The following is a 12,937-nucleotide window of genomic DNA, read 5'->3' on the forward strand; positions in this document are numbered from 1 at the left end:
GCGCCTGTGAATTGAAGTTGGTTTAGATAATTATTTTCCCAAGAACGCTCACCTATTTTCTTTAATAGCGAAATGGCGCCATCTGGCGTACTTTACGGAGAACTAAATTGAAGCTTTACAAGTCAAGTTTAAAAAAAAAAAAAAAAAAGCTTCAACCGACTCTAAACTACCCTCAAATCAATAATAGTACAGATGTGACCAACTTAAGGCTGAAAAATAGTTTTGTTATTTCATTTGAGTAATTTGTAGAAGATATTGGAATTAGTAGAATAGCACATACAACATTCGATCTACATCTGAGTCCAGAAATACGGCATTCACACGAGCATAAGAACATTAAGACCACTGTGATTTACTGTTCAGTATACAATATTTTTAATGGTTTCTTTAACACCATTTTCACCCAACCAATTTGAAATGTTTTATTTCACAGAATTTAGGACAACCAAATGCCAAAAAAAACAAAAAAAAGGGGGGAAAAAAACCAAGTGAAATGGTAGTCAATTAAATAAAAAAATATCTTCTTCCTTTGTCCATAAACAGTTTCAAAAGCAGAATAAACAGAAATTACAAGGTAAGTTCAGAGAAGCTGAAAGGCCAATATCATTTGTTGGCAAATATAAATATAGTGGTTTGAACTGCACGTCTTAACAGTTCACAAGGAAAGTGTGCATACCATACAGTCTACACGACAGTAGGACACTCGGCACTGCCTGTATCAATTCTTTATTAATGTAGAAAACCAGGATCCTTATTTACCAATTCAAATAATAAAGTTTATGACAAGGAAATATAGATATATATATACATTCAGCCAGTTCTAATAGTCTCTGGAGTATGACATTTGTGTTACCCCTTGTAACAACTTGATTGTCTACTCAGGGGCATAATTGTGAGAGTACGTGTAGTCCGTGTAGTAATTTTGCGTCCCACCTCTGCCTGTTGGGTAACCCCAAGAGCAAGGACCCCCTCCAGGCCCATCTGGCCGTTCATGCCCTCGCCCCAGTCCCGGTCGTGGCCAAAGTCCACCCGGAGGAACTCCTCTGCCCCGGAACGGCCCAGGACCCATAGGACCCCTCATAGGGCCATGATTCATGGGCATGGGCATCCCGCCACCTACATTGCCATAGCCCATTCGGCACATTTGCTGCGGAGGAAATTTAGGTCTGACTCCTGAGCCCCCTCTGGTAGCTACTGTGGGAACACCCACATTAGCTCCAGGTTTGTCAGTGCAATTTACTTGAGTCCTGCCACTCGGACAAGTGGCCTTGCCGCCGCTGGGGATTTCCCCACTCTTGGGCTGTACAGTGGGGTCAACCGGGCCAGGCGGAACCGCAACCTGATTGCTCGCCGTTGGAAAAGTGCCAGGCGCCGACGGCCCCCAGTTCCCCTCCCCGGCTCCGCTGAGCGTCCTATCCGCATGTTGTGCTGGGGTACAACTAGTATTGATGTTCGGAATGCCAGTCATGTAACTTTGCTTGACTGTGTCATTGTTGTCTAAATACGGGAGGGAGGGGGTAAGCGGAGGAGTTCCGGGAACTCCAGTTGCTGCGGGGTCCGTGCCATACGTGTGACCGAGCATCATGAGGTGAGGCGGGGGAGGTGGTTTAACCTCTAACGGAAGGATGGCTAGATTAGCGAGAGGTCCCACTGTGGGGTTGACAATAGGGGGGGGCGTCGTGGTTGGCACGGTTGCCGGGGGGCGATACTCTTGTTCTTGGTTGCCGCTGCACGGCGAGGCGGGATAGGCTGGGGAGGCCGCGTAACTGGATGAGCCGGTGTAGGATGACCACGAGGAAGAGGGACACAAGAAACTCTGGTGGGGATTGACAGGAAAACCTCCAGGAGATGTGCTTCCCAGATCTGCTGACCCGATGCCCAACTGATTTGTAGCTTTGAACTGAGAGATGGCAGTTTTGAGAGCGCTGTAGTCGGCCTGCGGTGGCGTTTCATCAGGGGTGGCCTGCTGGTCGGGGAGCGGTGGACGGAACTCTTCCATGTTTGGGAGGGGCGGCTGTGGCGGCATCACCGCGTCCGCTTTGGGGTTCTCCTCTTTGCCATCGACGACGGCGGGCGTCTCACCGTCATCGGAGTCTAACGACATGTCCTCCTCTCCCTCACACTCATCATTCACTACTGAGAAGACAGGATGAGGTCAAAATTAAAAGAGAGAGAAAAAACAGAATCAAGGTGATTCAGATGCATCTCTAAACAATACAGCAAACGCTGAGGCAAAGACGGGACACTGCTCTTGATGGAAGTACCCACCAGTAGAGGGGGGCGTTGGCATCTCATTTTGACTGATAGAACCAATCAGGCTGTGGAAAGCGCTCATCATATCGTCAATGCTCGCTATCATTATTCCATTCCTGGAATACTGCAGGAACATCTCAAAGGGCCTCTCTGGAAAAACCAAAACAAAACAAAAATGTCACTGAAAATTCACCAAAATATTTTCTGGGCCTCATCCACAATACATATTCAAATATTTGAGTTCAAATCAAAATGAAGCTACCTGTGATGAAAATAAGATGCCGTTGTTGTGTATGCTGAGCTTGCAGCTTTATCAGGCAGTCGAGATCGGGAGCCTGACGCGACTGGGCGTCGCACTCGTGGTATGGAAGGAACTCGACAAGGTGCTTCTTTTGATAAGATGTCAGAAGGTTGAGTAGCCCCATCGCGTTGGTGTTCAACCTATGGCATGATACCAAAAAAATCACAATGTTCTTCTTGTTTCAAAGCTCACAGTTAGCCAAAGAAGTGCACCCCCAAGCTCAAACTGACCGGCCCATTTCCTTAAGTTTCTTCTGTGACTTGCAGTGAACCTTCCACTGCCAGGGCTGCTCAGGTGTGCTTTGCTCCTCCAAGAAATTCAGCAATGCCTGCAGGCGATCTGAGAGACAGAAATATTGAGTTATTCACTGAACTTTACAAAAAGAACAAATGAAGAACAAAGGACTAACCCTGTGTGATGAGGTCGGGATTAAGGACAAACTCATCGGACACCAGGAAACCTCCAGACACAAACAGCTCATTGTAGGTGTGGTTCTTGACATCGTCCAGAGTGTCAACACCAGCGAAGCTCACTGAAGGCAATTTCTTCAAAGACACCAGTGCCGGGATCTACAAGTTAAGAGGAACATTTGGGTGTGAAAATAAAGTCACGTCAGTGCTGAATGCGACATAAAAAAAGGGGGTCATACACGCAGCTGAGACCACCGAGACATCATATTACCTTGTGCACGTGTGCAGCAATGTGCTCATTCTGAATGATGATAAGTAGTTTGTCCAGACTGCTGCTGTTTTCCAGAAACATCTGCGGGGTGCACTCGTTGTTGCCAAGACTTTTCAAGTATTCCTTCAGGACAAACAGGAACATAATTATTTGCTAATTGGAACTGTAGCAACATGCAAGCGATGGCCAGCATACAAAACCATCACACAGACGGCACATTTGCAATGTTGAACTGTCTTTGTTAGTGTGATGTTGGTCGTGTTAATTGCAGTGACTCTCGAAACATGGCACGAGTACCGCTAGTGGGACGCAGGACGCCTTTAGTGGTCCATGAAAGAATCAAAGTCGTTTTACACCGCACTTGCTGTATGCACTGTGTCGCCTTCATAAGAAAGAGTTGTACCTTTATCTCCTTGCAGACAGTGCTCTCTTCGCCCTCATCCCCGGAATGGATGTAGAACTTGACTGTATTCTTGGTGACGTCCTTGAAGATCTCCACTAAGCTGCTGAAAACTTCTGGTTTTAGCTGACCGATGAGGCTGCCCGTCATAAGACCCGCCGTACCAATGCCGTTGGCAGTGCCGGCACTATCAACGGTGCCGGAGGACGTCGCAGAGGCGGACTTTTGGGATTTCGCTGTTGACTCTGGGGGGATCTGGGAGGGAGAATAAGCCTCTTCCACAATCTCCGCTGGAACAGGATCTGATTTTGCCGTGCCTTCTGTTGCCTCTTTTGCAGGACTTTGATTGCTACTCTGAGATGAGTTGGGGTTCACCAGGGGTTGGGCTACTTCAGGTTTGGAAGACGTTTGCACGGATGATGGCACTGATAAATCTGGAATCGCCTCAGCCGGCTCCGGGGAAGGGGCCTTGGGTAAAACCGGTGGGACCGGGACCAACTTTTCCATCTGCTCACTAAGCGCTTCGACATGCTCCTGCACGGAGACAGGAGTGACGTGATCTATGACCAAGGGTGAGAAGCTGATCCTATGCTGCAAGGAATTGGACAGAGGTAGTCTTGGAGGTAGCTGCACGGTGTAAGTGACGCAATGACTCCGCATGATGTTTTTAATGTCCGAAGTGAGGCTGTACATTTCCTGGTTGAGTATGGTGTCCAAGCTGATAGAGGGCCCGGAAGGAACTTCCTCTGCTAATGATAACATCAGGGCTTCCTTTTTCACATCAAGCGTGGAGGGCATCTTCGGCTCGAGGCTCTCTATCGCCACGGCCTCTGGCTCAGGTTCAGGTAAGGATTGTGGCTTTTCTGAAAGAGAGCAAATTGGAAAACGTTTTTCAAGGATGCATGCAAAGCACAACTTGTTTGATCTCAAAGACATTATGGTGGCAATCAGAGAAACAAACTGTGTCGATGTCCCAGTATTTATGGACCGTACTGCGAATCCAATAATTGACACTATACCTTCATTTGTGGGTATGGCAGAGGTTGTGCTGGCTGAGGGTTGAGCTTGGTCCACTGGAGAGCCTGTGCTAAAACTACTTCCAGGGCTACAGTCCATATCCTCCTAAAAAGAGCATACGCATCAGTAGTTGACATGATTTACAAAAGCATGCGCTGTAGGGTAACAAATGTCAAAATCAACAGTTCCCATCTCACCTCCGTGTAGTTCGTCTGTGATGCAGGTTCACTTTGTTTGCTAAAATCGGAGGCTGGTACAGCCTGTTCCAACTTTTCAGGACCCGTTGACTGCTCGCCGTGGTTTGATTTCATAGATATTGATCCCTGAGCGACGGCTTTGTTGAGAGTGGAGAGTAGTATCTTGAGAAGACGCTGGGTCTCGTGAACTGCTGTTGTATTGGTGTCGCCACAAGCCCTCAAGTCAGTGTCATAGATACCCATGCTTTCCATTACTCTGGTCAGATTTTCACTGTGGCCGCCATCTTCTACCGTCTCCTCCGCTGGTGCCCCTATCAATAAAGATATCATAAAATATCCCTGTCCACACATAACCACTAGTATGACTAGAAATGTTGTAGATCACAGGTACTGCCAGAAAACAAACAAAAGTCTGAATCTGCTGTGCAAAAATCGAATACCTTGTGTGGACTGACGACAAAGTTACGTTTCTGTTGCATGTCACTTACCACTCGGAGACAAACAAACACACAAAAACAATGTCGCTCTTTTGATAGACTGTTGTGAAATTAATGATTCTCCTTGGCCAATGAGGCAAAAAGGACACGACACATTTTCATCACAGAGCTTTCCTTACCTCGGCTGGGTTCGCCGTTGCTCAAAAGATCTGTGCGTTGATGTTTGTTCTTGTCTCCTCGTTCATCACCTTCAAATTTTCTCTTGAGGTTATTGGACTCAAAGGCTCCATCTTGCTTTTGCCTACCAGGGTCCTTAACTAGTGTTCTCTTGTGGAGTTGGATTAGTTTCAATAACTGCCTCATCTTGTCTTTATCGTAGTTGCCCTGTGACAGCGGCACCTTTGGTGGCTGTGTCTGTGCCTGGGGCTGTGCCTGGGGCTGGATCTGGGGCTGGATCTGGGGCTGGGATTCAGTGTGGGACTCGTGGTGCAACTGGGCACCATTTGCATGGGCGACCACCGGTGCCTGTCTGTTGGCGTCTGTGGCCGGTTTCTCCTGTGTGAGTCGTTCTGGTGGTGGCCTTTCTGACAATCTCTCAGAGCGGTCAGAACCACCCCAGTCAGAAACAGGACTGTATTCTGCGGAGACTGGGGCAGCGACAGGTGTGGGGTTGCTTATCTGTTCAATGATGTCCTTCGCCTTGTTCATGGGAAATGTGTAGTTCGATGAGTTGTGAATGTAAGTCCGCAGTATGGCTTCCATGTTCCCTTTGGGCCTGGGTAAAGGAACCGTATATGGCCTGTCATCCACATGATATTTGTAGTCAGGCAAGATGAATGGCCGCACTCTTCCAGAGTCGACGCGACTTAAATAGTCCGTGGCTTGTCGCTCCACACCGGAACTCGGGTCTTTGCCTGGATTTGGGCGTAGTGTAAAAAAGGCGTAATGCAAGGCAGGGATGAACCGTTCCAAAGGTTGAAAAATGGCATGTGGCTCTGCTGTCAATGGCTCTGACTTTGATAGTCGGGACGCTGCGACGGACAAAAACAAAAATGATTAGGCATGATATCAAGCTATAGTTGAAATTGTTCTGACTAAAACTTTAGAGGACTGTACCTAAACAGCCCTGAAATAACCTTTTACTACATTAGTCAACACAATCCTCAATCAAGATTTTTACATTCCATTACTTTGCCAGAGCTTGCCCCAGATGCTCACATGAAATGGAAATAAATGACAGTGAATAACTCACAGTACTTGAAAACCGCCCTTGACTCATGAAAGAGGAATATTGCTTGCAGGCTCTTTTCAACCCGCGCTCGCCGTTCTGCAAAATAAATGGACATTTTTAAAAGTGTAATCCTCACTGGAGGTACGAGTAGGAGGCAAACTGAAAGTAGAGAAATGTGAGATAAAATATAAAAATACAATAAAAAAAGAAAGGCTTTCTGGCACCTTTGGACTCCACCATCTGTGCTGAAGACAACAGGAAGAGAAAGCCCCGGTCATACAGGGACTTCACTAGCACCTACATAAGAGGGTAGACACAAGGGTTTATATATTATTTATAAATAAAATAAAAAAGCAAGCTTAAATATTTGTGTGATCCTGTTATTTTTCTTTGCGCCATTTTGCGTCTTCCTTGACAATCATGCCATATTTTTGTGATTCAATTTTAAAAAACAGAACAATCCAGTGCATATTTCTGCATGTGCAGCCTTAAAACTCCATACAAGGTCACACTTTTTCTGCTGCTGCGTCTCTCTGTCTTTCGGTTGATGTGAGGTGCTCAATCGCTTGAAGACTGTGACTTATATTTTTACTTTAGGCTGCATCGCTCGGTGTGCAGCGAGCTTACAATGGCACAAATTAAATACCGTTGTAGAAAGTCTAGAACTACTGTGTTTCCGGCATTGGATTTTTTTGCTTTAAAAGAGAGGTCGATAAAAAATCCTCATCATTTTGGCAGTTCAACTTTGTGACTTGCAACATTACATGTAGAAAAGGGTGACTCACCATTCGGTCTTTCTCCAGTTTGTTTATGAGTGCTACCAGACTGCCACTGGTCGGTTTTCCTTTTCCTTCTACAACCTCAAAAAGGCTGCATGACATTCCATATTTCACCACTGCAACAAATGAAAACACATTGGTGAATGCAAAGTAACTACCTTTGAGTCACAGGATTGATCAAATTTGCTCAAACAGCTAGCTAGCACTCATCATCCCATCGGGGTATGTTATTTTTGCAGAATCCGTGCTGGCTGACCTTCCCGTGATGCACTGTAGGTGTCCCAAGAGAAGAGCACAGCAGGAATCTTTCTCTTCACCTGCTCAAGCTGCATGCCTTGATTCACTTCAAGTTTCTCCGGACTGTTGAAGAACAAGCAATTCAATTTTACCAGTAAACGTGTTAGTAGCCTAAACCCGAGGTCTAAATAATACCTAGATGTGTTAAAAACGTATTAATTGACAACTATTTTAATAATCAGGTAATTGTTTGGAGCCACTGTTGAACTTAAAATTGTCTCAATATTGTGGGTTTTTTTCACCTTCTTGGTGTAATTATGCTCTGATTTCTGTAGTCATTTATGAAAACAGACTGATTTATCGCTGTGTATAATTAAAATAAAACCTTTGCAAACATCTACTTTGGTGAGTACATCAATCCAATTCAAGTGATATTGTTTAATTATTGTTTAGTTGGGTTTTTTTTAATCATTGCAATCATTGTTAATACCAAATTAACAATGATTAGTTAATTATGAGTAATTGGGGAAAATTATTTTGTAATACATTTGAATGCAAAATAACATTTTATTTGATTATTCAATTCATCAATGAACTAATTGATAGAATCAACTTTTAAAAAAGATTTTTGATTTATTTGACAGCGTGAATAAATGCCCTTCCAGGCATGAACAAGCCCTTTGATTACGTGACATTGTTTACGTTCGCCATGGATACAGCGAGTGCAAATGACTACCGCATTCCATAATGCAAAGCAGAAGACATGTTGCATTATGGGATGGCTGTCTCCATGAGGAACATTAATAGCACTGTATGGAAAAGTACTGAGGCACTGGGAAGTTATTTCCTATAAAAAGTGTTGATACTTCATAATAAGTGTTTTCATATATTCGTATATAGTAGTATTTATGTGTGTATTTATTCTCTTTTGGTGAACTATTTATTTTTAAGTACACCGTGATAAAAAATAAAGTAAATACATTGTCATTTTACAACTAGAACAGAGTAATTGATTTTGCATACATTTCAAAAGAAAACACTTCTGGATGATATCAATTTGTAAAGCAACGTTCTTGTATACTCACAGTTTGAAAGGTAGATAGGCCCGTGAGGATGATCGTAAACGGACTGGAAATAACTCTTGGCCCTTGGTAACCAGTGGACCACTCCACACAGAATAGCAGCGCCGCACTGAAATTGCATCAAATGCACGTTGCCATTTGAAAAAAATACTTTTGTCTCTTAAACAGGACAAAACAGGGCTGTGCATTACGTTGATTGCATGGCTTTAAGAAATAGACATTAGCCTAACGTGACCTCAACATTGTAACATAAACAGGAGCTGCAGGACAACATCTTCTCTAGACAAGGTCATCATGCAAGTTCGATTGCTTTAGCAGCTGCAAACCTCAAGGGAGCTACTGAGTCACCCAATAAGCCTAGATTATTTCTATTTAACTTAAAGGGTGAAGAAAAGTAAGGGAGCAACGTCATAATCGAAGAGGATTTGCTTCATCTGCAAGTGTACCATTTCCATTTGAAAAAAGGTAAGCTTAAAGCCGACATTTCCGTAAAATTCAAAAGCTACAAAACTTTTAAAAGACTTTAAGACATGTTAATGCCAATTAAGGCCTTGCTTTTAGATTTATGGATTTTTTGGAAGGATGTGCGTCACCCCCGTTAGAAGTGTGCAGCTGCTGTCTGGACTGAACATTCTTAATCTATTCTATTCCGTCTAAGTTTCAGAGAAAGATAATAAAGTGTGGTCACCCCTGGTCTTGTATGACAAACTTAGAACACTAACATAGAACAAAAAGTAGTTATGCGTTGCTGAGTCTAATACCAATTCATGAATATAAACATTTTACCTCGACTTCCTTCTGACGAAACAACACCAAGCCTATCAAACAGAGAATCACAAAGCCTGTTAAGAGACAAAAAACTCCCAGGGGAGATGTTACGGATGTCAAGGAATGCTTTACCTGTGTGTCGCTAAAGAAGTGGCTGCAGCGTCCTTGCCTTTGTACTGAAAGGAAACCACAGCATAGGGGAACACTTGCCTGGGCCGTGTTTTGATTTCTTCAAATGCAAACTCGAAAAAATATTGCTGGAAACAAAAAGGCAGTCGTGTTAATAACAGAAAACGGAGTCATTCAATTGATGGCGTTTGTACCTGGGTGAGCTCAAACGCTCTGTAAGACAGCAACGATGTAACCCGATTGGCACTTTTGGACAAATGACAGTCAAACTTGGTTGTCGGTTCCTTTGCGTTGTTTGGCATGTTCTCGTGGATGTGCTTTACTCTTCCCTGAAAGGACCAAAGAGCAAGTCAGATTTGGGATCCTGAGGATGTCGAGACGTACGCTAAAAATGAAATACGTACCCTCATAACTTTAAAAATGATCATGTCTCCAGCTGAACCAATTTCAAACGGATTGATTTGTAATAAATCAGAGAATTTGGAGAGATATACACCTACAATGGAAAAGGAATTGGATCGAGAATTATTTTTTCACAAATGCAATAAAGCAGGCATCTTGTTTACGCAGTCACGTTACTTACCCATTGATGCATTTCCTACTGTTGTTATCTTTGAGTGTCCCACGGACAAACCCTTCTCACAGATCCACTGAAGCTAAAACATTCAAAGGGACATTGATGTCATGAGACCACAACAATGACTTTCATACTTTATGGCTGTAAAGTCACCCCACACTAAAACAGCACCGCAGCAGAAAAACACATCAATAAAAGCAGTCATAAAAACAACATTTCGGATAACTAGTTAGCATTGACTTTCGTTCAACCAAATGAGGTGGCTTGGTTTACAGCTTTGGTGCTTAAATATTTAGTTCTTCCTCCTTGTTCATGGTGTCAAATGCATACAGTGACTTTCAAGCGGGCGTAGCAAAGTATTGCAGACTAATCTTTAGTCTTCCATTGCTGCCTTTAAACTTTATTTCACTGAGTGGCGAAGGTTTGCTGTGCACATGGTGATTGTTGAGTTTCGTCAGGGTTCGTTCAAGGTCGCAAAGACATTCACTGGCAGTTTTAATGGTGGAACTGTTGGCAAATGTCTGGCAAACGTTTTGAACGAACCCCAGCAAAAAAAACAAAGAAAACATTCGCTATGCACACGTGCAGATTTTCCTCGCTTTGCGAGATACGGGCAGTTAGCCACCATGCTTGTTCGCGTGAAGGGCCTCAAAGCCTAAATTAAGTATTCTATAATCGACTATGGCACAGACCAGAAGTACCAGTGCTTGTTTATCATCCAAAAAGGAAGATGTAAAGCTCTAAATCACAGCAACAAAAACATTCCTTGTCCACTTTGCAGCCTCTGATACGTAAACAAGGATCTGTAGCCCAAATCACCTTGGATTTTTCTGGATACAAGAAACAGTACGATTCTGTCAGTTCTTGTTCCGTGCGCCCTTCTTGCTTCATCTCTCTCCTCTTCTCGATGAACTGAAACACAATCGAGAGAAGGTTAAATCGGAACGTCACACAATGCACATAACAAATCTGACAAAAAGACCACCGTGGATTACGAGGTCACTAAATCATCCCTTCTGTCCACACTGCTGTTAAAACACATTGTTACAGTGAAACCTGATCTGAAATATGGACCAACCTCCTTCTCCAGAAGCTCATTGTGAATGAGCCTGGCTTTGCAGTAGGAGAATGTTCCTCTCGATGACGCATCCAGATAAAAAGAGGAGATGAGCTTCACAAGGTTGTCAAACTCACGGCTGTCGGGTGGCAGAACCTGGTACAAGCCTGTGCACACAAAAGGAAGGCATGTGGATTAACATGGCGCTACTGCAGTCAAGAGGTGGAATCTTCTACAAAACACTTCAAACTTTGGATTTGAACATTTGTTTCATGGAAATCTTGTCCAACACAACTAGCAGGTCACAAAGAGAGTGAAGTGAGTAATGTGCAGTAAGCAATCAACCTTCCATCTTGGTGTTCAAAGAGAATGTCCCAATACAATCGACAAGTGTAACACAGAATCACAGAGGGCTTACAGAAACAGTCAAAGGCAAACGATAAGATTTTCATTTTCTTGCACAATAATTTACCAGCGACGGGATAAATTGGGGAAGTATGGCTGCATTGATGAAGCCTTCTTCTGTGTACAGTACACACAAAGAGCTGATGAGTCACAGGACGCTTTGTGACAACTACAGCCTATGGGGTTACTTCGCCCTTTCAAATTTAGGGAGATCTGTGTTGGAAATGTGTGTGTGTTTTGGGAATCGTGATGAAAAACTGGGATCCCCATTTTGATTATGTGGCAATACTTGCAGTGCTGTTATGGGAAGGTGAATTCAAACCGATCAATGGTGTCATTGTCAATGTCTGACCTTCGTAGTTGCATTAATTAACCCTCGACGGGTCAAGAAGGCTGGTTAAAGTTCAACAAACCGAACAAAGTGGGTTGGGTAACTTGGAATGGCAGTTTTCCAAAAGAAACTTTTGAGGCAGGTAGACAGCAACGCTGCTCGTTTTCACTGGAGACACACAGGCCGCCAATTTAATGGTAAACCATGCCACAACCACTTGTGTGTGTGTGTGTGTGTGTGTATTTCACTGCAAAAGTACGCTTTCGATCCAGGACGACTAGCATTTTGTCAGTTACCGCGGGTAGTGGGCTAGTTAGCAGGCTAGCAACATGCAGCAGCAAAAGTAGCGGCGGCAGCAACTCTACACGCTCTGTTCCAACTAGCAGCGATATGGCACCACCTTTTCGTTCTTTCTTCCTCGGGATTTGAAAAGGCTTCCGAGGCCGCTCTTCGCTTCGTCTCTGGCCTGGCGTGGGGGAGCCGCTCCAGCTCCGGGCGTCAGAATGCACGCTGTTATGCCGCTCGGGAGGATCTTGCTCGGGTATTACACAGTCTCCATAGCCAGGCTGATCGCCATTTTGGTTGGCTGTGGCCGTGGTGGCGGCTGAAGTCTTCTGGGGCTCGCCACCTTCCTGGTGTAGGCTGCCCGTATCGGAGTAATCCGACTCCCTTTTCCCCATCGGACTGGGGTTTAGGGCCATTTTCAGGGCGCCGTGCACGACTTAGGGCGATGCAACGTAAGCCTGTAGTGAATACGAGCCGCTTGTCTCACACATATACGCCGCTCCTCAGCCTGCCACCGCCATTGTGAAAATGACGTCGACGTTCTTCTCCACTGCATTACGCCAGCGTCACCGTGTTTACATACCAGCAAATCTGCGCCACCTAACGTCAGAAAGAAGAAGTGCGGAATGCAATGACAGTTGAGAGAAGAGTCAAGTTTTCAAGCCTGACCTGACACCGATATTCAATCCGATTAATTCATCTTTATCGAGGGTCTCCGGGGACATTATTTACAGTTACAAACAAACAAAAAACAAGAAAAGTAAAGACAC

At 44.4% G+C, this 12,937-nt stretch overlaps 1 protein-coding gene across 2 annotated transcripts; it reads right to left on the reverse strand.

The window, feature by feature from the left end:
• Window positions 1–351: 351 nt before the first annotated feature.
• On the reverse strand, window positions 352–12,705 carry tasorb (transcription activation suppressor b). 2 transcript variants are annotated; one of them, XM_037277366.1, is made up of 23 exons: window positions 12,283–12,705; window positions 11,168–11,313; window positions 10,909–11,001; window positions 10,096–10,168; window positions 9,917–10,008; window positions 9,707–9,841; window positions 9,516–9,640; window positions 9,402–9,433; window positions 8,619–8,724; window positions 7,553–7,656; window positions 7,303–7,412; window positions 6,742–6,814; window positions 6,539–6,613; window positions 5,466–6,317; window positions 4,850–5,160; window positions 4,655–4,757; window positions 3,639–4,498; window positions 3,236–3,358; window positions 2,964–3,123; window positions 2,785–2,893; window positions 2,516–2,694; window positions 2,269–2,403; window positions 352–2,133 (listed from the first exon to the last, which is right to left on the reverse strand). In XM_037277366.1, the coding sequence occupies exons 1-23, from the start codon at window positions 12,581–12,583 to the stop codon at window positions 875–877; spliced, it is 5,556 nt and encodes a 1,851-aa protein (XP_037133261.1). In that variant the 5' UTR covers window positions 12,584–12,705; the 3' UTR covers window positions 352–874. The 2 variants fall into 2 exon arrangements, with proteins under 2 accessions (XP_037133261.1, XP_037133252.1); XM_037277357.1 differs by having other exon boundaries at window positions 352–2,136.
• Between the last annotated feature and the right edge of the window lie 232 nt (window positions 12,706–12,937).

The sequence above is a fragment of the Syngnathus acus genome, chromosome 2, assembly GCF_901709675.1.
Source record: "Syngnathus acus chromosome 2, fSynAcu1.2, whole genome shotgun sequence".
NCBI classification, from domain to species: domain Eukaryota; kingdom Metazoa; phylum Chordata; class Actinopteri; order Syngnathiformes; family Syngnathidae; genus Syngnathus; species Syngnathus acus.

Bases quoted from the DNA above. Each gene is read 5' to 3' on its own strand.
- tasorb (XM_037277357.1), bottom strand. From the start codon at position 12,583: ATGGCCCTAAACCCCAGTCCGATGGGGAAAAGGGAGTCGGATTACTCC. The intron at 10,009-10,095 runs GTAAGTAACGTG...TTTCCATTGTAG, and splicing joins AGTAGGAAATGCATCAATGG to GTGTATATCTCTCCAAATTC. The intron at 5,161-5,465 runs GTAAGGAAAGCT...CTTTATTGATAG, and splicing joins CAACGGCGAACCCAGCCGAG to GGGCACCAGCGGAGGAGACG.